This window comes from Ascaphus truei, unplaced genomic scaffold (genome assembly GCF_040206685.1).
Source record: "Ascaphus truei isolate aAscTru1 unplaced genomic scaffold, aAscTru1.hap1 HAP1_SCAFFOLD_1939, whole genome shotgun sequence".
NCBI classification, from domain to species: Eukaryota; Metazoa; Chordata; class Amphibia; order Anura; family Ascaphidae; genus Ascaphus; species Ascaphus truei.
In genome coordinates, this window is record NW_027454844.1 from 27,900 (window position 1) to 52,445 (window position 24,546).

The 24,546-nt window shown below is 53.7% G+C and overlaps 1 protein-coding gene across 1 annotated transcript; it reads right to left on the reverse strand.

The window, feature by feature from the left end:
* Window positions 1-570: 570 nt before the first annotated feature.
* On the reverse strand, window positions 571-23,758 carry LOC142477103 (uncharacterized; the record flags this gene model as incomplete). The annotated part of the gene is made up of 9 exons (XM_075582153.1): window positions 23,621-23,758; window positions 23,053-23,129; window positions 18,606-19,323; window positions 16,252-16,318; window positions 9,411-9,493; window positions 8,713-8,777; window positions 7,098-7,250; window positions 1,256-1,322; window positions 571-695 (listed from the first exon to the last, which is right to left on the reverse strand). Coding segments are annotated over exons 1-9 (1,395 nt in total), but the record flags the coding sequence as incomplete, so codon positions are not given.
* Between the last annotated feature and the right edge of the window lie 788 nt (window positions 23,759-24,546).

Below are 24,546 nucleotides of genomic sequence, written 5' to 3' on the forward strand. Positions count from 1 at the left end.
GTGTGGGGTTAGGTGATAAAGATATACATTCATACATTGAAACCGGTCCGGCCCACATTAATAGGATATTTGGATATATGACTCCATCCCTTGCTATATACACCCCGTATATGACTTCCCCCTGCTATATACACCCCCTGTGTATGACTCCCCACCCTGCTATATACACCCCGTGTATGTCTCCCTCCCCCTGCTATATACACCCCCTGTGTATGACTCCCCCCTGCTATATACATCCCGTGTATGACTCCCCCCTGCTATATACACCCCCTGTGTATGTCTCCCCCCCTGCTATATACATCCCCTGTGTATGACTCCCCCCTGCTATATACACCCCTTGTGTGACTCCCCCCCTGCTATATACATCCCCTGTGTATGTCTCCCCCCCTGCTATATATATCCCCTGTGTATGTCTTCCCCCTGCTATATACACCCGTGTATGTCTTCCCCCTGCTGTATACACCCCGTGTATGACTCACTCCTGCTATATACAGCCCCCCCCTCTCTCTCTCGCGGTGTCTCTTGCCCTTTTTCACAGCCTCTCTGTCCCTCTCTCTGACTGTCTCGTACCTCCAGCTCACTCATGGTTTCCTGCTCTCTCTGCTCTTCCTGCTCTCTCTCCTGGATATATCGCACGTGCTCTAATAGAGCGCAGTGAGACCACAGTGGCAGCAACTCTGGAGACATCCAGCGATCTAACAGAGAGACATGTGGCACTCTAACACAGAGGGACTTGTGGTGGTCTAATGCAGAGAAACGTGGCGCTCTAGTATAGAGAAACAGGTGATGCTCTAATACACAAAGCTATGTGACGCTCTAGTATATCTGCGTGACGCTCTAGTACAGAGACATGTGACGCTCTAGTAGAGATAAGTGCGCACTAGCGTGCGCTCTAGTAGAGATACGTGGGCTCTAGTAGATACACACGCTCTAGTAGACACGAGCGCTCTAGTAGAGATACGTGCGCTCTAGTAGAGATACGTGGGCTCTAGTAGAGATACGTGCGCTCTAGTAGATACGTGCGCTCTAGTAGAGATACGTGCGCTCTAGTAGAGATACGTGGGCTCTAGTAGAGATACGTGCGCTCTAGTAGATACGTGCGCTCTAGTAGATACGTGAGCTCTAGTACACAGAGACATGCCACACTAGTACAAAGAGAGAGAGAGACAGAGACATGTGGCAGTCTGACACCAAGAAATTTGAGAGGTCACTGGGTAGTAGGGTCAGAGGTCAGGAGTCCGGAGGTCGCACTCACTGTATGTGGGAGAACCGAGCAAATCCTCCGGTGTCCTGCGAGTCATGCGGGGTAACTTCACAGGGACCTGAAACGCAACAACACAAACACCACACAATAACACAACTATAGGAGAGCGCCATGTCTGAGTGTGTGTGTGTGTAGCTGTTGGTACCGCTGCATAGGTCTGTGTGTGTGTAGCTGTGAATACCGCTGTCCGGGTCTGTGTGTGTGTAGGTGTCGGTGCCGCTGCCTGTGTGTGTAGGTGGTGTGTGTGGGTGGGTGTATATGTGGGTACCGCTGCCTGGGTCTGTGTGTGGAGGTGTGTGGGTAGGTGTGTGTGTGTAGGTGGGTAGGTGTGTGTAGGTGGGTAGGTGTGTGTAGGTGTGTGTGGGTGTAGGTGTGTGTGGGTAGGTGTGTGTGTGTAGGTGGGTAGGTGTGTGTAGGTGTGTGTGGGTGTAGGTGTGTGTGTGTGGGTAGGTGTGTGTGGGTGTAGGTGTGTGTGTGTGGGTAGGTGTGTGTGGGTGTAGGTGTGTGGGTAGGTGTGTGTGTGTCAGTACCGCTGCGTGCGTCTGTATCGGGCGCTCCCTTATCTGCTCCGCCATTGTCTCCTGTTGTCTCTGTGGGTGTAGGTGTGTGTATGTGTGTGTAGGTGTTTGTGTGTGGGTGTAGGTGTGTGTGGGTTTAGGTGTGTGTGTGGGTGTAGGTAGGTATGTGGGTGTAGGTGTGTGTGGGTGTAGGAGTTTGTGGGTGTGTGGGTGTAGGTGTGTGTGTGTGGGTAGGTGTGTGTGTGTCAGTACCGCTGCGTGCGTCTGTATCGGGCGCTCCCTTATCTGCTCCGCCATTGTCTCCCGTTGTATCTGAGTCTCTGTGTGGGTAGGTGTGTGTGTTGGTGTTTGTGTGGGTGGGTGTGTGTGGGTAGGTGTGTGTGAGGGTAGGTGTGTGTGGGTGTGTCAGTACCGCTGTGTGCGTCTGTATCGGGCGCTCCCTTATCTGCTCCGCGATTGTCTCCCGTTGTAGCTGAGTCTCTGTGGGTGTAGGTGTGTGTGTAGGTCTGTGTAGGTGTGTGTGGGAGTAGGTAGGTAGGTGTGTATGGGTGTAGGTAAGTAGGCGTTTGTGTAGGTAGGTGTGTTGTGGGTAGGTGTGTGGGTGGGTGTAGGTGTGTGGGTGTGGGTGGGTGTAGGTGTGTGTGTGGGTGTAGGTGTGTGTGTGTAGGTGTGTGAGGGTAGGTGTGTGTGTGTCAGTACCGCTGCGTGCGTCTGTATCGGGCGCTCCCTTATCTGCTCCGCCATTGTTTCCCGTTGTATCTGAGTCTCTGTGGGTGAAGGTGTGTGTGTGTGTGTGTGTGTGTGTAGGTGTAGGTGTGTGTGTTTGTGTGTAGGTGTTTGTGTGTGGGTGTGGGTGTAGGTGTTTGTGTGTAGGTGTAGGTGTGTGTGGGTGTAGGTGTGTATGGCTGTAGGTAGGTGTGTGTGGGTGTAGGTGTGTGTGGCTGTAGGTAGGTGTGTGTGTGTGTGTAAGTAGGTGTAGGTGTGTGTGGGGGAGGTATGTGTGCGCGTGTAGGTAGGTGTGTGTAGGTAGGTGTGTGTAGGTAGGTGTTTGTGTGTGTGGATGTAGGTGTTTGTTTGTGTGTGTGTGTGTGTAGGTGTATGTGTGTAGGTAGGTGTGTGTGTGGGTGTAGGAGTTTGTGGGTGTGTGGGTGTAGGTGTGTGTGTGTGGGTAGGTGTGTGTAGGTGTCAGTAATACCGCTGCGTGCGTCTGTATCGGGCGCTCCCTTATCTGCTCCGCCATTGTCTCCCGTGTATCTGAGTCTTTGTGGGTGTAGGCGTGTGTGTGGGTGTAGGTGGCTGTAGGTAGGTGTGTGGGTGTAGGTAGGTGTGTGTGTAGGTGTGGGTGGGTGTAGGTAGGTGTGTGGGTATAGGTAGGTGTGTGGGTGTAGGTAGGTGTGTGTGGGTGTAGGTGTGTGTGTGTGTGTGTGGGGGTGTAGGTAGGTGTATGTGTGTGTAGGTGTGTGTGTGTGGGTAGGTGTCAGTACCGCTGCGTGCGTCTGTATCGGGCGCTCCCTCATCTGCTCCGCCATTGTCTCCCGTTGTATCTGAGTCTCTGTGAGTGAAGGTGTGTGTGTAGGTGGGTGTAGGTGTGTGTGTGGGTGTAGGTAGGTGTGTGTGGGTAGGTGTGTGTGGGTAGGTGTGCGTGTGGGTAGGTGTGTGTGTGGGTAGGTGTGGCGAAAATGGGGGTAATCATCGCATTAATAAAGGCAGTGGGCTCAGCTGGTTACCCCTATTTCGTATTGGGGATGAAGGGGTTAATTTTATATGCTGTTCCCCTGTACCATTTTCCCCTATATGCATTGTTGTCCACTTTTTGCAGGCTAGTCACTACCTGCAGTGCTGAATAACAGGAGCCGTTCCATTAAGACTGCTAATTTAGGAACGGAGTGAGCCAGCACCCTGATTTTTGGTGTGCAGCCTCAGTGTAACACCCCAAGCACACACATATTAAAAATATAACTTTGTCATAAGGGAAACATATATTTTTGATGAAGTGCCTTTCTGTTGCAGTTTTAAAATGTACCGGCAGGATGCTATTTTTTTCTGCCTGCCTTTGTAATGCATTAAGGAACAAATGTTATGCACCCCCTGCTGGGACATGCCGATGCGTCTAGGGACGTGTGGGGGGGATGAAAGACCCCAGAGCCTTAAAGTGTCACTTAATCAGGATGTTTCTGAGTAGCAGATCCTGTTACTCATCCTGGATATTTCACACCTTGGGACCAAACTCCAGACATTGCGTCCCCAGAAATGAGTGGCCCCTTTTTACTTAGCAGTGCTACCAAGCTGATTACTGAGCATGCTCAGAGTTACCTGGGCTGGCTGTAGGATTTGCCCATGTGACCTGGCAGGTTCTGATAGGAGGAAGATAATTCCTTGCCAAGGACTACATTTTAAAAGACAATCTTCTGGTGCTTTGCACCTTTCTGGACATTATCCTCTGTTTCTCTACCCGTGAGTGTAATTATTAAGTTTATTCTGCAGTTGTCGTGTGTTTGCCTATCAAGGGAATAAATCTCAGTTTATTTTGCTCAACCTGTTCTGCTCAATCAGGATCCACGAAATATAAATGTGTTATTAAGTGCGTCTCCCGTCACAGTAGGTGTGTGTGAGGGTAGGTGTGTGTGTGTGTGTCAGTACCGCTGCGTGCGTCTGTATCGGGCGCTCCCTTATCTGCTCCGCCATTGTCTCCCGTTGTATCTGTGTCTCTGTGGGTGTAGGTGTGTGTGGGTGGGTGTTTGTGTGTGTGTGTGTGTGTATGTGTGTGGGTGGGTAGGTGTCAGTACAGCTGCGTGCATCTGTATCGGGCGCTCCCTTATCTGCTCCGCCATTGTCTCCCGTTGTATCTGAGTCTCTGTGGGTGTAGGTGTTTGTGTGTGAGGGTAGGTGGGTGTGTGTGGTTGTGGGTGTGGGTAGGTGTTTGTGGGTGTGTGAGGGTAGGTGGGTGTGTGGGGGTGTGGGTAGGTGTGTGTGGGTAGGTGTGTGTGAGGGTAGGTGTCAGTACCGCTGCGTGCGACTGTATCGGGCGCTTCCTTATCTGTGTGAGGGTAGGTGTAGGTGTCAGTACCGCTGCGTGCGTCTGTATCGGGCGCTTCCTTATCTGCTCCGCCATTGTCTCCCGTTGTATCTGAGTCTCTGTGGGTGTAGGTGTGTGAGTGTAGGTAGGTGTGGGTGTAGGTATGTGGGTAGGTAGGTGTGTGTGTGGGTAGGTAGGTGTGTGTGGGTAGGTGTGTGTGTGTGAGGATAGGTGTGTGTGAGGGTAGGTGTGTGTGTGGGTAGGTGTGTGTGTGTGAGGGTAGGTGTATGTGTGGGTAGGTGTGTGTGGGTGTAGGTGTGTGTGGGTAGGTGTGTGTGAGGATAGGTGTGTGTGTGAGAGTAGGTGTGTGTGAGGGTAGGTGTGTGTGTGGATAGGTGTGTGTGTGAGGGTAGGTGTGTGTGAGGATAGGTGTGTGAGGGTAGGTGTGTGTGTGAGGGTAGGTGTGTGTGGGTAGGTGTGTGTGAGGATAGGTGTGTGTGTGAGGATAGGTGTGTGTGTGAGGGTAGGTGTGTGTGTGGGTAGGTGTGTGTGTGAGGGTAGGTGTGTGTGTGGGTAGGTGTGTGTGGGTGTAGGTGTGTGTGTGTCAGTAGCAGGCGTGGGAGAGACGGCAGAGAGCGAGACTTAGGAAGCAGGCGTGGGAGAGACGGCAGAGAGAGAGACTTAGGAAGCAGGCGTGGGAGAGACGGCAGAGAGAGAGACTTAGGAAGCAGGCGTGGGAGAGACGGCAGAGAGAGAGACTTAGGAAGCAGGCGTGGGAGAGACGGCAGAGAGAGAGACTTAGGAAGCAGGCATGGGAGAGACGGCAGAGAGAGAGACTTAGGAAGCAGGCGTGGGAGAGACGGCAGAGACAGGGAGAGACTTAGGAAGCAGGCGTGGGAGAGACGGCAGAGACAGGGAGAGACTTAGGAAGCAGGCGTGGGAGAGACGGCAGAGACAGGGAGAGACTTAGGAAGCAGGCGTGGGAGAGACGGCAGAGAGAGAGACTTAGGAAGCAGGCATGGGAGAGACGGCAGAGAGAGAGACTTAGGAAGCAGGCGTGGGAGAGACGGCAGAGACAGGGAGAGACTTAGGAAGCAGGCGTGGGAGAGACGGCAGAGACAGAGAGAGACTTAGGAAGCAGGCGTGGGAGAGACGGCAGAGACAGGGAGAGACTTAGGAAGCAGGCGTGGGAGAGACGGCAGAGACAGGGAGAGACTTAGGAAGCAGGCGTGGGAGAGACGGCAGAGACAGGGAGAGACTTAGGAAGCAGGCGTGGGAGAGACGGCAGAGACAGGGAGAGACTGCAGGCGTGGGAGAGACGGCAGAGACAGAGAGAGACTTAGGAAGCAGGCGTGGGAGAGACGGCAGAGACAGAGAGAGACTGCAGGCGTGGGAGAGACGGCAGAGACAGAGAGAGACTGCAGGCATTGGAGAGACGGCAGAGAGAGAGAGACTTAGGAAGCAGGCGTGGGAGAGACGGCAGAGACAGAGAGAGACTTAGGCCTGGGACCCGCTGCGCTCGGCGGCGCGGGCGGCTGCACGGGCTTTCCCCACCAGCAGGGGAATCCTCCCGAGCCGGTCCCGGTGCCCCCTGGCTGCACAGCTCACTACACGCTGTGACGCGTTAGCCACTACGGGATACAAGAGAATGGTGATCCCTAGCGTCGACGCGTCACGTGGTGTGGCTGTGAGCCAATGAGGAGGGGAGGCTTCGGGGAGAGGGGAGGAGAGTGTGGGGGGAAAGCAGCGTGAGTGCCTGTCTGTGCCTGTGTGTGTGTGTGTGTGCGTGTGTGTGCCTGTCTGTGTTTGTGTGTGTGTGTGTGTGTGTGCATGAGTGTGTGTGTGTGAGTGCATGAGTGTCAGCGTGTGAGTTAGTCTCCTGCTGCAGCCGGATACAGTGTCCCTCTCCCAGTGCTGTCTGTACAAGCCCAGCCGATCACACACCTAGGGCAGCCCGCAGCAACTCTCTGCTGCAGGCCGAGCCCGAGCCCGTGGAGGTGTGTGTGAGGGTAGGTGGGTGTGTGTGGGTGTGGGTAGGTGTGTGAGGGTAGGTGTGTGTGTGTGTATGGGTGTGTGTGTGTGAGGGTAGGTGTGTGGGCAGGTGTTTGTGTGTGTGTGTGTGAGGGTAGGTGTGTGTGTCAGTACCGCTGCGTGCGTCTGTATCGGGCGCTCCCTTATCTGCTCCGCCATTGTCTCCCGTTGTATCTGAGTCTCTGTGTGTGTGAGGGTAGGTGTGTGGGTGGGTGTTTGTGTGTATGGGTGTGTGTGTGTGAGAGTAGGTGTGTGTAGGTGTCAGTACCGCTGCGTGCGTCTGTATCGGGCGCTCCCTTATCTGCTCCGCCATTGTCTCCCGTTGTATCTGAGTCTCTGTGTCAAAGATCAGCCGGCGTCGGCTACGCCGTGTCCTGGGCACTGGGGGGCTCCGCAAGACCACCAGAGACAGCTCGGGCAGCTGCGAGAGGGAGAGAGAGAGAGAGAGATCTGAAAGACTGCGAGACCTGAGTCACAGTATAACAGGGTAACAGGATAAGAGACCTCAGCCGTACTGTAACTCTGCAGCACGGGGCAGTAACACGCGGGTCCGCGGGGCAGTAACGCGCGCGGGGCAGCAACACATGAGGGGCAGTAACATAACACGCGGGACCACGTCTATTGACACACTGCTATGGAGTGACTATGTAAAGTGTCGCGTATTGCCATGTAGGGTCCACTTCCAGCAGGCGTGGGAGAGACGGCAGAGGCAGAGAGAGATTTAGGAAGCAGGCGTGGGAGAGACGGCAGAGACAGAGAGAGACTTAGGAAGCAGGCGTGGGAGAGACGGCAGAGACAGAGAGAGACTTAGGAAGCAGGCGTGGGAGAGACGGCAGAGACAGAGAGAGACTTAGGAAGCAGACGTGGGAGAGACGGCAGAGACAGAGAGAGACTTAGGAAGCAGGCGTGGGAGAGACGGCAGAGACAGAGAGAGACTTAGGAAGCAGGCGTGGGAGAGACGGCAGAGACAGAGAGAGACTGCAGACGTGGGAGAGACGGCAGAGACAGGAAGAGACTTAGGAAGCAGGCGTGGGAGAGACGGCAGAGACAGAGAGAGACTGCAGGCGTGGGAGAGACGGCAGAGACAGAGAGAGACTTAGGAAGCAGGCGTGGGAGAGACGGCAGAGAGAGAGAGAGACTTAGGAAGCAGGCGTGGGAGAGACGGCAGAGACAGAGAGAGACTTAGGAAGCAGGCGTGGGAGAGACGACAGAGAGAGACTTAGGAAGCAGGCGTGGGAGAGACGGCAGAGACAGAGAGAGACTTAGGAAGCAGGCGTGGGAGAGACGGCAGAGAGAGAGAGAGACTTAGGAAGCAGGCGTGGGAGAGACGGCAGAGAGAGAGAGAGACTAAGGAAGCAGGCGTGGGAGAGACGGCAGAGACAGAGAGAGACTAAGGAAGCAGGCGTGGGAGAGACGGCAGAGGCAGAGAGAGACTGCAGGCGTGGGAGAGACGGCAGAGACAGAGAGAGACTTAGGAAGCAGGCGTGGGAGAGACGGCAGAGACAGAGAGAGACTTAGGAAGCAGGCGTGGGAGAGACGGCAGAGAGAGAGATTTAGGAAGCAGGCGTGGGAGAGACGGCAGAGACAGAGAGAGACTGCAGGCGTGGGAGAGACGGCAGAGACAGAGAGAGACTGCAGGCATGGGAGAGACGGCAGAGACAGAGAGAGACTTAGGAAGCAGACGTGGGAGAGACGGCAGAGACAGAGAGAGACTGCAGGCGTGGGAGAGACGGCAGAGACAGAGAGAGACTTAGGAAGAAGGCGTGGGAGAGACGGCAGAGGCAGAGAGAGACTGCAGGCGTGGGAGAGACGGCAGAGACAGAGAGAGACTGCAGGCGTGGGAGAGACGGCAGAGACAGAGAGAGACGGCGGTAGTACTGTACCTGTGGGCTGCGGAGAGAGGAGACTGGAGACACTAGCACAGGAGACCGCTTATCTGGAGTCACTTCTAGAGAGATAGACAGACTGCGATCAGGTGAAGGCAATACCGAGAGACAGACAGGGAGCCAGACAGACAGGGAGAGAGACAGCTAGGGAGAGAGAGACAGCCAGACAGAGAGTGGCAGACTGGGAGAGACATATAGACAGGGAGATAGACAGGGAGAGAGACAGACAGAAAGTCAGACAGACACAGAGAAGAGGGACAGACAGACACAGAGACAGACACTGAGACAGACACGGAAACAGAGGGACAGACACGGAGACAGACAGACACGGAGACAGAGGGACAGACAGACACTGAGACAGACACGGAAACAGGGACAGACACGGAGACAGACACAGATGGAGGCAGACAGACACTGAGACAGACAGACACGGAGACAGAGGGACAGACAGACACTGAGACAGACACGGAAACAGAGGGACAGACAGACACGGAGGCAGACAGACACTGAGACAGAGATGGAGGCAGACAGACACGGAGACAGACAGAGATGGAGGCAAACAGACACTGAGACAGACAGACACGGAGACAGAGGGACAGACAGACACTGAGACAGACACGGAAACAGAGGGACAGACAGACACGGAGACAGACAGACTCGGAGACAGACAGAGATGGAGGCAGACAGACACTCACCTGTGGGCAGTAAGATTGGTTTGCCTGTAACGTCATCCAGAAGAATGGGCGTGTCTAACTCAGGTCCCATCTCTAGGGGGAGACTGCAGAGACAGTGAGAGACTGCTGAGAGACAGAGACTGCAGAGACAGTGAGAGACTGCTGAGAGACAGAGACTGCAGAGATAGTGAGAGACTGCTGACACAGTGAGAGACTGCTGAGAAAAAGAGGGGCTTATTGTAGAAGCTTTGATAACCAACTGATTGAGGATTTTGAGCAGTTTTTTGCTAGGTAGCTAATCAGAAAGCCTCCGTGAGTTGGCCAAATCGTACGGGGAGGCATTTTCCCGAGAGTTCCTGGCCAAACTCGCAGAGCGGGAGCTGCCAAAAAGTAAAATAGTGCCATTGTGATAAAATCCCGCTATTCTAGTAGCCTCGATAAACTCATCGGGCTCTGGAATAGCGAGTTTATCGGAGATCTCATCTCACCAGCCCCAGGGCAGCGAGACGGGCCTGAGAGCAGGACACAGATTGAAGCCGGGAGACTCCGGAGCGGATGCACATTAATACCAGCCCCAGGGCAGCGAGACGGGATCTGAGAGCAGGACACAGATTGAAGCCGGGAGACTCCGGAGCGGATACACATTAATACCAGCCCCAGGGCAGCGAGACGGGTCTGAGAGCGGGACACAGATTGAAGCCGGGAGACTCCGGAGCGGATGCACATTAATACCAGCCCCAGGGCAGCGAGACGGATCTGAGAGCGGGACACAGATTGAAGCCGGGAGACTCCGGAGCGGATACACATTAATACCAGCCCCAGGGCAGCGAGACGGGATCTGAGAGCAGGACACAGATTGAAGCCGGGAGACTCCGTAGCAGATGCACATTAATACCAGCCCCAGGGCAGCGAGACGGACCTGAGAGCAGGACACAGATTGAAGCCGGGAGACTCCGGAGCGGATACACATTAATACCAGCCCAAGGGCAGCGAGACGGGATCTGAGAGCGGGACACAGATTGAAGCCGGGAGACTCCAGAGCGGATACACATTAATACCGGCCCCAGGGCAGCGAGACGGACCTGAGAGCAGGACACAGATTGAAGGCGGGAGACTCCGGAGCGGATGCACATTAATACCAGCCCCAGGGCAGCGAGACGGGACCCGAGAGCAGGACACAGATTGAAGCCGGGAGACTCCGGAGCGGATGCACATTAATACCAGCCCCAGGGCAGCGAGACGGATCTGAGAGCAGGACACAGATTGAAGCCGGGAGACTCCGGAGCGGATGCAAATTAATACCAACCCCAGGGCAGCGAGACGGGATCTGAGAGCAGGACACAGATTGAAGCCGGGAGACTCCGGAGCGGATGCACATTAATACCAGCCCCAGGGCAGCGAGACGGACCTGAGAGCAGGACACAGATTGAAGCCGGGAGACTCCGGAGCGGATGCAAATTAATACCAACCCCAGGGCAGCGAGACGGGATCTGAGAGCAGGACACAGATTGAAGCCGGGAGACTCCGGAGCGGATGCACATTAATACCAGCCCCAGGGCAGCGAGACGGACCTGAGAGCAGGACACAGATTGAAGCCGGGAGACTCCGGAGCGGATGCACATTAATACCAGCCCCAGGGCAGCGAGACGGGATCTGAGAGCAGGACACAGATTGAAGGCGGGAGACTCCGGAGCGGATGCACATTAATACCAGCCCCAGGGCAGCGAGACGGGATCTGAGAGCAGGACACAGATTGAAGGCGGGAGACTCCGGAGCGGATGCACATTAATACCAGCCCCAGGGCAGCGAGACGGATCTGAGAGCAGGACACAGATTGAAGCCGGGAGACTCCGGAGCGGATGCACATTAATACCAGCCCCAGGGCAGCGAGACGGGACCTGAGAGCAGGACACAGATTGAAGGCGGGAGACTCCGGAGCGGATACACATTAATACCAGCTCCAGGGCAGCGAGACGGACCTGAGAGCAGGACACAGATTGAAGCCGGGAGACTCCGGAGCGGATGCACATTAATACCAGCCCCAGGGCAGCGAGACGGGATCTGAGAGCAGGACACAGATTGAATCCGGGAGACTCCGGAGCGGATGCACATTAATACCAGCCCCAGGGCAGCGAGACGGATCTGAGAGCAGGACACAGATTGAAGCTGGGAGACTCCGGAGCGGATGCACATTAATACCGGCCCCAGGGCAGCGAGACGGACCTGAGAGCAGGACACAGATTGAAGCCGGGAGACTCCGGAGCGGATGCACATTAATACCAGCCCCAGGGCAGCGAGACGGACCTGAGAGCAGGACACAGATTGAAGCCGGGAGACGCCGGAGCGGATGCACATTAATACCAGCCCCAGGGCAGCGAGACGGGATCTGAGAGCAGGACACAGATTGAAGCCGGGAGACTCCGGAGCGGATGCACATTAATACCAGCCCCAGGGCAGCGAGACGGACCTGAGAGCGGGACACAGATTGAAGCCGGGAGACTCCGGAGCGGATGCACATTAATACCAGCCCCAGGGCAGCGAGACGGGATCTGAGAGCAGGACACAGATTGAATCCGGGAGACTCCGGAGCGGATGCACATTAATACCAGCCCCAGGGCAGCGAGACGGATCTGAGAGCAGGACACAGATTGAAGCCGGGAGACTCCGGAGCGGATGCACATTAATACCAGCCCCAGGGCAGCGAGACGGACCTGAGAGCAGGACACAGATTGAAGCCGGGAGACTCCGGAGCGGATGCACATTAATACCAGCCCCAGGGCAGCGAGACGGATCTGAGAGCGGGACACAGATTGAAGCCGGGAGACTCCGGAGCGGATACACATTAATACCAGCCCCAGGGCAGCGAGACGGGATCTGAGAGCAGGACACAGATTGAAGGCGGGAGACTCCGGAGCGGATACACATTAATACCAGCCCCAGGGCTGCGAGACGGATCTGAGAGCGGGACACAGATTGAAGCCGGGAGACTCCGGAGCGGATGCACATTAATACCAGCCCCAGGGCAGCGAGACGGACCTGAGAGCGGGACACAGATTGAAGCCGGGAGACTCCGGAGCGGATGCACATTAATACCAGCCCCAGGGCAGCGAGACGGGATCTGAGAGCGGGACACAGATTGAAGCCGGGAGACTCCGGAGCGGATGCACATTAATACCAGCCCCAGGGCAGCGAGACGGATCTGAGAGCAGGACACAGATTGAAGCCGGGAGACTCCGGAGCGGATGCACATTAATACCAGCCCCAGGGCAGCGAGACGGGATCTGAGAGCAGGACACAGATTGAATCCGGGAGACTCCGGAGCGGATGCACATTAATACCAGCCCCAGGGCAGCGAGACGGACCTGAGAGCAGGACACAGATAGAAGCCGGGAGACTCCGGAGCGGATGCACATTAATACCAGCCCCAGGGCAGCGAGACGGGTCTGAGAGCGGGACACAGATTGAAGCCGGGAGACTCCGGAGCGGATGCACATTAATACCAGCCCCAGGGCAGCGAGACGGATCTGAGAGCGGGACACAGATTGAAGCTGGGAGACTCCGGAGCGGATGCACATTAATACCGGCCCCAGGGCAGCGAGACGGACCTGAGAGCAGGACACAGATTGAAGCCGGGAGACTCCGGAGCGGATACACATTAATACCAGCCCCAGGGCAGCGAGACGGGATCTGAGAGCGGGACACAGATTGAAGCCGGGAGACTCCGGAGCGGATGCACATTAATACCAGCCCCAGGGCAGCGAGACGGGTCTGAGAGCGGGACACAGATTGAAGCCGGGAGACTCCGGAGCGGATGCACATTAATACCAGCCCCAGGGCAGCGAGACGGACCTGAGAGCAGGACACAGATTGAAGCCGGGAGACTCCGGAGCGGATGCACATTAATACCAGCCCCAGGGCAGCGAGACGGACCTGAGAGCGGGACACAGATTGAAGCCGGGAGACTCCGGAGCGGATGCACATTAATACCAGCCCCAGGGCAGCGAGACGGGATCTGAGAGCAGGACACAGATTGAATCCGGGAGACTCCGGAGCGGATGCACATTAATACCAGCCCCAGGGCAGCGAGACGGATCTGAGAGCAGGACACAGATTGAAGCCGGGAGACTCCGGAGCGGATGCACATTAATACCAGCCCCAGGGCAGCGAGACGGACCTGAGAGCAGGACACAGATTGAAGCCGGGAGACTCCGGAGCGGATGCACATTAATACCAGCCCCAGGGCAGCGAGACGGATCTGAGAGCGGGACACAGATTGAAGCCGGGAGACTCCGGAGCGGATACACATTAATACCAGCCCCAGGGCAGCGAGACGGGATCTGAGAGCAGGACACAGATTGAAGGCGGGAGACTCCGGAGCGGATACACATTAATACCAGCCCCAGGGCAGCGAGACGGATCTGAGAGCAGGACACAGATTGAAGCCGGGAGACTCCGGAGCGGATGCACATTAATACCGGCCCCAGGGCAGCGAGACGGATCTGAGAGCGGGACACAGATTGAAGCCGGGAGACTCCGGAGCGGATGCACATTAATACCAGCTCTGGAGACCCCGGCTTCCATCCTATGCAATAACAATACATTTACACGCAGCTTCATTACCTAAGCGGGTAGCTAAGCGATGAAGGGGTTAACTACCAATGTCCGGTTCATTGTGGCTAGTGGGGGTGGGTGAAGGTCGTATTTGGCCCGCAGTGGGTGTTTTGGCCTTGCGGGGGGAGGGGTGTTGCAGGAGGAGTTAACCCCTTCATTACCTTAGCGGTTAATACCGCTACGGTAATATAGGGGTTAACCTCTCCCGCTACCCACCCGGTAGGCATAAACACTCACCATGGGCACAATACCACCTTCACCCACCCCCGCTACCCCCAATAAAAATTAACACACAATACTATCCAATACACCCATTCATTGCCAGTGTGGTTACATGTGCCCTCAATGGGAGCAAAGATAACCCCAATGGCAAGGAATGGGCACCCTACTACCCACCGCCTCTACCCCCCCAACAACCATAACATTACTGTACAGTAATGGGCAAAATTACTATTAGCGAAATTTGCCCATTCAAAATAAAACATTATCCAGCCAGCATAAAGTAAATAAGACGTCTACTTACCCCTGCCAGGATGAAGGCCGTCCTCATCACCGTCCTCCACGTCCATGTCCTCCGTGGGCAGCAACAGTACAATAAAAATTCAAACTAATGGCCACTAACCACTTCCAGACCTTAGCGGTTAGTAACCGCTATGGTAATTAAGCGTTTAACCCCCCTTCCCTGCTACCCACCCGGGAGACCTAACCACCCTCCCCGGGGCAACTACCCTCTCCCTCTACCCATTGATTGGCACAGTGGTACCTCATGTCCATATAATATGGGCACGATTAACCACTATGGCATTCAATGGGCAACCTAAAAAAAAAGCACACAACAAATAAAGAAAACAATCAGCAAAAAATACACAGATAAAATAACCAATAACAATAATCAAGAATCAAAAAACCACAATAACAAGAATCATAAAACACAATAACAAGACTCAGGATAAAAAAAAACACAATTAAAAAATCAAAAAATACAATCAAAAAAATAAGAATCAAAAAAACACACTGAAACAAAATACAATCGATGTTTTTATTACCTTTGACATCTTCACCCTCCGATTCCGAGTCCTGCAGCAACAGCAGGAACCTCTTGACACTCAACGCAATGCTCCTCAACAGCCGGTAAGTCCATCTTCTTTATCTTCATCTGTCCATTGGAATCCAAAAGGCAGATGTCCCGTCGGCTTCCTAAGGTCAAATGAGACGGGCCAGGCTTCATATAAGGCCTGTGATGTCACATTTGAATGTCAGATGGTACAGCTCCAATCCGATTGGATGCTGTACCATGTGACAGGGTAATTTTATTTTTTAAGGATGTGACATCATCTTCAAGGGAGGTACGTCACATCCTTTAAAAATGGCTGCTGTCACATGGTACTACAAGCAATAGGATTGTGAGATATAACATGTGAGACATCACATGGTACATCCCCAATCCCATTGGTTCCTTTACCATGTTATATCTTCCATTTTTTTTAAAGGATGTGTCATCATCTTAAAAAAAAATGGCTGCCCTCACATGGTACTTCAAATCGGATTGGGGGTGTACCACGTGGTATATCTCACAATCCGATTGGTTCCAGTACCATGTGACATCTTCCATTTTTTTTTAAAAGGATGTGACATCAGATGTCACATCCTTTTAAAAAAAAATGGAAGATGTCACATGGTACTGGAACCAATCGGATTGGGAATGTACCAGTGATGCCTCACATGGTATATCTCACAATCCGATTGGTTGTAGTACCATGTGATGGCAGCCATTTTTTTAAAGGCCTGTCCCGTCTCATTTGACCTTAAGAAGCCGACGGAACAACATCTACCTATTGGATTACAATGTACAGGTGAAGATAGAGATGAAGATAAAGAAGATGGACTTACCGGCTGTTGAGGATCATTTCGTCGAGTGTCAAGAGGTTCCTGCTGTTGCTGATGGACTCGGAATCGGACGTCAGCCAAAGGATGTCATCTGACGTCAGCGAGAGGGCGTCCGCAAGAGGGCGTCAGCCAGAGGATGTCAGCAGGAGTACCCCGTTACAATATATGAACTCTAACTGTCCATGAAATGTCTATATATATATATATATATATATATATATATATATATAATGTATAACCTTTATCCATTTAATGTAACCATGTATTGAGCCCAGGACATACATGAGAACGAGCGCTGACTCTCAATATACGAGTTCCTGGTAAAACATTTTATAAATATATGTGTACAGAACGTATGAGTTACCCTGTGGTGGGAGATAATCCGGGCGTCATCATCTCCACTTCTCTCCTGCGCGTCTCATCCACAGACTCTGAGAAAACCAAAACGTGTATGTATGTAGGTGTGTATATATATATATATATATAAATACATACATACATACATACATACATACATACACACATACATACATACATACACACATACATACATACACACACACACACATACACACACACACACACACACACACACACACACACACACACACACACACACACACGTCTCCATCTTTGCTGATGACATTAAATTGTGTAAGGCAGTAGAGTCAGAGCAGGATGTAATTTCTCTCCAGTAGGACTTGGAGAGACTGGAAACGTGGGCAGGTAAATGGCAGATGAGGTTTAATACAGATAAATGTAAGGTTATGCATATGGGATGCAAGAATAAACAGGCGGCATACAAATTAAATGGGGATAAATTAGGGGAATCCTTGATGGAGAAGGATTTAGGAGTGCTTGTAGACAGCAGGCTTAGCAATAGTGCCCAATGTCAGGCAGTAGCTGCAAAGGCAAACAGGATCTTATTTGTGCATTAAATGGGGAATGGATGGAAGGGGAGTAAACATAATTATGCCCCTTTACAAAGCACTAGTAAGACCACACCTGGAGTACAATTTTGGGCACCACTCCTTAGAAAAGACATTGTGGAACTAGAGAGAGGGCAGAGAAGAGCCACCAAATTAATAAAGGGGATGGACAATCTATCTTATGAGGAGAGGCTAGCTAAATTATATTTATTTCCAAACGACGTGTCACTACGCACGTGCGTCACCGCGTGCGCCTGGAGCACGGAGTCACGGAGGAGCTTACTATTCCAAGTGATCTGAGCACCTGATACCAGCTCTGATCCACTAGCAGATGAGTACTCTCCAGAGCCCCCGTTATCCAGTTCTGTGGTATGAGTAATGCTAACACAGCATCCGCCCACCTACACGTAGCGTCCGCACCGATTGTCTCAATCAAATGTGTTTTTACCCCCTATGTGAGTACCTGTCTTACAGACTACTCCATGTTATAATGTCCTAATGTGACAGTATCATGCTACGCGGCTGGCGCTCCTTGTCTTTTGTTTTCGGTAGGTTACCAGTGGTCAGGCTGGGTCACATTAGAAGCGTGCCTCCTCCATACAGACCGTGTCCTGATACTGGGCATTTCAGCACGTCCCTGTGTTTGGTTTCACAACTTTCTCACCTTTTTTTTATATATAAATATTTACATTCATACACTTATATATTTTTTTCACATTTTTATTGGTTGTCTATCAAATATAGATTGTCTAAATCAATACGACTACAAAAGTGTATCTTTTTTATGGAAAAAAAAAAAAAAAAGCCTATGTTTACTGTAGCCTGTACTAGTAATAATCCCCTCAGAACAGGGCATTACTGGCCAATAATGCCTGGCTGGGTTACCTCGGCTTCGCCTCGGGCCTTCAACTCTTCCATCCAGGGCATTATTGGCCAGTAATGCCCTGTTCTGAGGGGATTATTACTTAATTATCGCTAACTGTGCATGCAATGTCTTGTATATAATGTATATATCTCTTACGTAACTATGTAATGTAACCATGTATTTGTCTTAACTCTGTGCCCAGGACATACGTGAAATTGAGAGGTAACTCACAGTATATTACTTCCTGGTAACACCTTTTATACATACTGTAAATAAATAATGTGTCGCTGAGGGTGTTTGCTTACTCCTCTCCCACGCTCTCTCCTCCTCTCCCACGCTCTCCTCCTCTCCCAGACTCTCTCTACTCCTCACACATGCACGCTCTCTTCTCCTCTCCTAGACACTCTCTCTTCTCCTCCCAGACGCTCTCTCTCTTCTCCTCTCTCAGACGCTCTCTCTCTTCTCCTCTCTCAGACGCTCTCACCCCCTCTCCCAGACGCGCTCTCTCCTCCTCTCCCAGACGCTCTCTCCTCCTCTCCCAGACGCTCTCGCTCCCAGACGCTCTCGCTCCCAGACGCTCTCGCTCTCATCTCCCTCTCCCAGGCGCTCTCTCACCCTCCTCTCCCAGATGCTCTCTCTCACCCTCCTCTCCCAGACGCTCTCTCCTCGCTCTTCCACTCTCTCCCTCTCCCAGGCGCTCTCTCACCCTCCTCTCCCAGACTCACTTTCTCCTCTCCCAGACGCGCTCTCTCCTCCTCTCCCAGACGCTCTCGCTCTCATCTCTCTCTCCCAGGCGCTCTCTCACCCTCCTCTCCCAGGCGCTCTCTCACCCTCCTCTCCCAGACGCTCTCTCTCACCCTCCTCTCCCAGACGCTCTCTCCTCCTCTTCCAGACTCTCTCTCCCTCTCCCAGGCGCTCTCTCACCCTCCTCTCCCGGGCGCTCTTTGTCTCTCTTTTCCTTCTCAGTTTCTCCCTCTCTTTCTCGCAGAGCTTCTTTGAGATGCTTAATCTTTCTTTCAGCGTCTCTCAGTCGCTCTTTCTCTCTCGTGACCTCTTCCTGGCGCTCTCTGTCTCTCTCAGATTCTCGGAGGCGCTCTCTTTCTCTCTCCGCTTCCCGCCGGCGCTCTTGTTCTCTCTGTAATTTCTTTAGACGCTCTGTTTCTCTCAGCACTTCCTGCAACTCCTCGTCCTCTGTGCCAGTCTCTCTGAGACGCTTTAACTCTCTCAAAGACTCTCTCAGGCGCTCTCTATCGCTCTCAGCCTCCATTTGGCGCACTCTTTCTCTCTCGGCATCACTGAGGCGCTCTCTTTCTCTCTCAGTTTTATGGAGGTGCTCTCTTTCTCTCTCGGCATCACGAAGGCGCTCTATTTCTCTCTCGGCATCATGGAGGCGCTCTGTTTCTCTCTTAGCTTTACGGAGGCGCTCTCTTTCTGTCTTGGCTTCAGGGAGGCGCTCTCTTTCTTTCTCGGCTTCACGGAGCCGCTCTCTTTCTCTCTCGGCTTCACGGAGGCGCTCTCGTTCTCTCTCTTCACGCTCCCTGCCTGTCTCTTTCTGGATCGGCTCTTCTTCTGGGAAGGGAGGCACGTCGGACATGAGGAACTCCAGCTCGAGAGCGCTCACTTCAGGGAGATCTTCAGTAAACTGTGGGAAGAGACAGCCAAGGACTGAGAGACGGTCAGAGTCAGGAAGAGACAGCCAAGGACCGAGAGACAGACAGAGGCAGGAAGAGACAGCCAAGGACTGAGAGATGGTCAGAGTCAGGAAGAGACAGCCAAGGACTGAGAGATGGTCAGAGTCAGGGGAGACAAACAGGGACTGAGAGACGGTCAGTCAGGAAAAGACTGCCAGGGACTGAGAGACATCCAGGAAGAGACAGACAAGGACTGAGAGACAGCCAGAGTCGGGAAGAGACGGCTAAGGACTGGGAGAAGGTCAGTCAGGAAGAAACAGCAAGGTACTGAGAGACGGCAAGAGTCAGGAAGAGACAGCCAGGGACTGAGAGATGGTCAGTCAGGAAAAGACAGCCAAGGACTGAGAGGCAGTGAGGAAGAGACAGACAGGGACTGAGAGACAGTAAAGAAGAGACAGCAATGAAGACAGTCAGTGTCAGGAAGAGACCAACAGGGACTGCGAGATGGTCAGTCAAGAAGAGACAGCCCGGGACTAAGAGAAAGTTAGGAAGAGACAGCAGGGGACTGAGAGACAGTCAGGAAGAGACCACGAGAGACTCAGAGACGGTTAGTCAGGAAGAGATAGACAGGGACTGAGAGACAGTCAGAGTCAGGAAGAGACTGCCATGGACTAAGGGATGGTTTGTCAGGAAGAGACAGCCAGAGATTGAGAGACAGTGATGCAGGAAGAGACAGCCAGGGACTGAGACACAGTCAGAGTAAGGAAGAGACCACCAAGGACTGAGAGACAGGCAGTCAGTAAAAGACAGCCAGGGACTAAGAGAGACTCAGGAAGCGACCACGAGGGACTCAGAGACACGATAAGAGTCAGGAAGAGACAGCCAGGGACTGAGAGATGGTCAGAGTCAGGAAGAGACAGCCAGGGACTGAGAGACGGTCATAGTCAGGAAGAGACAGCCAGGGACTGAGAGACGGTCATAGTAAGGAACAGACAGTCATTGACTGAGAGACAGTCAGTCAAGAAGACACCTAATGACACTGCTCTGACCTGTGTGTGTGTGACTGCGTGTGTGTGTGTGAATGAGTGTGTGACACTGCTCTGACCTGTGTGTGTGTGTGTGTGAAACTGCTCCGACCTGTGTGTGACTGCGTGCGTGTGTGTGTGTGTGTGTGTGTGTGAATGAGTGTGAGACACTCCTCTGACCTGTGTGTGTGTGACTGTGTGACTGTGTGACTGTGTGACTGTGTGACTGTGTGTGTGTGACTGTGTGACTGTGTGTGTGTGTGTGTGTGTGTGTGTATGAGTTTGTGACACTGCTCCGACCTGTGTGTGACTGTGTGTGTGTGTGCGTGTGAATGAGTGTGTGACACTGCTCTGACCTGTGTGTGTGACTGTGTGTGACTGTGTGTGTGTGTGACTGCTCTCCCTATATCTCTGGCAGGGTGATTGTGTGAGTTTGTGAGTGTGTGAGTGACACTGCTCTGACCTGTATCTCTGGCAGGGAGATACTGTGTGTGTGTGTGTGTGTGTGTGTGTGTGTGTGTGTGTGTGTGTGTGTGTGTGTGTGTGTGTGTAAGAAACTGCTCTGGCAGGGTGACACTGTGTGTGTGAGTGTGTGTGTGTCACACACTGACCTGTATCTCTGGCAGGGTGACACACTGTGTGTGAGTGTGTGTGTCACACACTGACCTGTATCTCTGGCAGGGTGACACTCTGCGAGTATCTGTGAGTGTGTGTGTGTGTGTGTCACACACTGACCTGTATCTCTGGCAGGGTGACACTGTGTGTGTGAGTGTCTTTGAGAGTGTGTGTGTGTGTGTGTGTGTCACACACTGACCTGTATCTCTGGCAGGGTAACACTCTGTGCGTGTGTGTGTGTGTGTGTGAGTGTGTGTCACACACTGACCTGTATCTCTGGCAGGGTGACACGCTCCTCCTCCCGCAGGGTGATACTCTCTGTATGAGTGTGTGTGAGTATGTGTGTGTGAGTGAGTGACACTGCTCTGACCTGTATTTCTGGCAGGGTGACACGCTCCTCCTCCCGCAGGGTGATACTCTCTGTGTGAGTGTGTGTGAGTATGTGTGTGAGTGAGTGACACTGCTCTGACCTGTATCTCTGGCAGGGTGACACGCTCCTCCTCCCGCAGGGTGATACTCTCTGTGTGAGTGTGTGTGAGTAAGTGTGTGTGAGTGTGTGTCACACACTGACCTGTATCTCTGGCAGGGTGACACGCTCCTTCTCCCGCAGGGTGATACTCTCTGTGTGAGTGTGTGTATGTGTGTGTGTCACACACTGACCTGTATCTCTGGCAGGGTGACACGCTCCTCCTCCCGCAGGGTGATACTCTCTGTGTGAGTGTGTGTGTGTGTGTGTGAGTGTGTGTGTGTCACACACTGACCTGTATCTCTGGCAGGGTGACACGCTCCTTCTCCCGCAGGGTGATACTCTCTGTGTGAGTGTGTGTATGTGTGTGTGTCACACACTGACCTGTATCTCTGGCAGGGTGACACGCTCCTCCTCCCGCAGGGTGATACTCTCTGTGTGAGTGTGTGTGAGTATGTGTGTGTGTGTGAGTGACACTGCTCTGACCTGTATCTCTGGCAGGGTGATACTCTCTGTGTGAGTGTGTGTGAGTATGTGTGTGTGTGAGTGACACTGCTCTGACCTGTATCTCTGGCAGGGTGACACGCTCCTCCTCCCGCAGGGTGATACTCTCTGTGTGAGTGTGTGTGAGTATGTGTGTGTGAGTGACACTGCTCTGACCTGTATCTCTGGCAGGGTGACACGCTCCTCCTCCCGCAGGGTGATACGCTCTGTGTGAGTGTGTGTGAGTATGTGTGTGTGTGTGAGTGACACTGCTCTGACCTGTATCTCTGGCAGGGTGATACTCTCTGTGTGAGTGTGTGTGAGTATGTGTGTGTGTGAGTGACACTGCTCTGACCTGTATCTCTGGCAGGGTGACACGCTCCTCCTCCCGCAGGGTGATACTCTCTGTGTGAGTGTGTGTGAGTATGTGTGTGTGAGTGACAGTGCTCTGACCTGTATCTCTGGCAGGGTGACACGCTCCTCCTCCCGCAGGGTGATACTCTCTGTGTGAGTGTGTGTGAGTATGTGTGTGTGAGTGACACTGCTCTGACCTGTATCTCTGGCAGGGTGACACGCTCCTCCTCCCGCAGGGTGATACTCTCTGTGTGAGTGTGTGTGAGTATGTGTGTGTGAGTGACACTGCTCTGACCTGTATCTCTGGCAGGGTGACACGCTCCTCCTCCCGCAGGGTGAAACTCTCTGTGTGAGTGTGTGTGAGTGTGTGTGTCACACACTGACCTGTATCTCTGGCAGGGTGACACGCTCCTCCTCCCGCAGGGTGATACTCTCTGTGTGAGTGTGTGTATGTGTGTGTATGTGTGTGTGAGTGACACTGCTCTGACCTGTATCTCTGGCAGGGTGACACGCTCCTCCTCCCGCAGGGTGATACTCTCTGTGTGAGTGTGTGTATGTGTGTGTGAGTGTGTGAGTGACACTGCTCTGACCTGTATCTCTGGCAGGGTGACACGCTCCTCCTCCCGCAGGGTGATACTCTCTGTGTGAGTGTGTGTATGTGTGTGTGAGTGTGTGAGTGACACTGCTCTGACCTGTATCTCTGGCAGGGTGACACGCTCCTCCTCCTGCAGGGTGATACTCTCTGTGTGAGTGTGTGTGTGTGTGTGTGTGTGAGTGTGTGTGTGTCACACACTGACCTGTATCTCTGGCAGGGTGACACGCTCCTCCTCCCGCAGGGTGATACTCTCTGGAGAGGAGATGTACTCAGCGTCTTCTGGGGGTTGAGGAGAATATATTAGGGGAGGGCAGGGGAGAGGAGGCAGAGTCTCACTCCCCCACCTGTCTCATCCCCCTCTCACCCCACAACCTCCCCCCTCTCTCTCCCCACAACCTCCCCCCTCAACCCCCACACCCTCTCTCCCCACAACCTTCCCCCTCTCTCTCCCCACACCCTCGACCCCCACACCCTCCCCCCTCTCGACCCCCACACCCTCCCCCCTCTCGACACCCACCCCTCTCTCCCCACACCCTCCCCCATACCTTCCCCCCTCTCCCTACCCTCCTTCCCTTCTCACCCCCACCCTCCCCCTCCTCTCTCCCCCCACACCCTCCCCCTATCTCCCCCATACCTTTCCCCTCTCTTCCTTCTCACCCCCACCCTCCCCCTCCCCTCCCCCCCCCTCCCCCTCCCCTCCCCCCCCTCCCCCACCCCTTCCACACCCTCCTCCGCCTCTCTCCCCAAACCTTCCTCCCCCACAACCTCACCCTCTCTCCCTCTCCTCCGTCTCTGAGGGGGTTTCTCCATTCTTATTCTTTCCGGACTTGGCGTCTCCAGGAGGAAGCGAATCTATTAAAGAGGAGATAAAGGGAGCAAAGGAGGGAGGGGAAGAGGTTAAAATAGTGAGAGGGTGAGAGAGTGGGGAGAATAAAGAGAGGGAGGGGGAGAAGGTAGAGGGAAAGGAAAAGAGAGGGTTGAAGACAGGGAGTGCGAGAAGGAGGAGAGAGGAAGTGAGATGAGGGGGAAGAGGGCAGAAGAAAGAGAGGGTGAGAGAGGGGAGAAGAAAGAGGAGATAGGGAGAGGGGGGAAAGACAGTAGTCCCAAAATAGGGGCCGTCGCCTACATAAGGGCTGCTGTGCCTCTAGGGGGTGCATGCTGTTGCTGGCTTTCATTCCCCCTCCCCCACCAGGAGGTTTGTTAAATTCGCACGCACGCGCCAACGGGGGGAGGGGAGGTACTCGCGCAGGCTATTTAAACCCGGCGCTGGCTGGTATCTCCTCATTGATTTTGTTTTGCAGACGCCACCCACTTTGGGACCCTCTCGTTTCGGATTGGGGCGGCAGCGGTAGCCTCCCAGCGGGGGGCTGCCTATCGTGCAGATTAAGGAACTGGGGAGGTGCAAATCTGATGCTTACAGGGGGGTACGTCAGGTCCCGGCAGGCGAGTAATTAAGCTAATCGTGCAGTCCTAACGTGCTCTCTGTCTTCCCAGCGGGAGAGGCGGGCGCGGGGCGCGGGAAGTCTGGCTGAAAGGTCATTCTTTCATGTACTGTGCCCGGGAGCGGGCAGCGAGCGCGCTGGGTCTGCAGCTGGGAATACCACAAGGGAGCATGAACATCCGATGGCTGGGTAACAGAGGAATGTGCTGGAGAGATTTGGTGCCGACCACCACAAGCGCGCTGGCAGTGAATGGA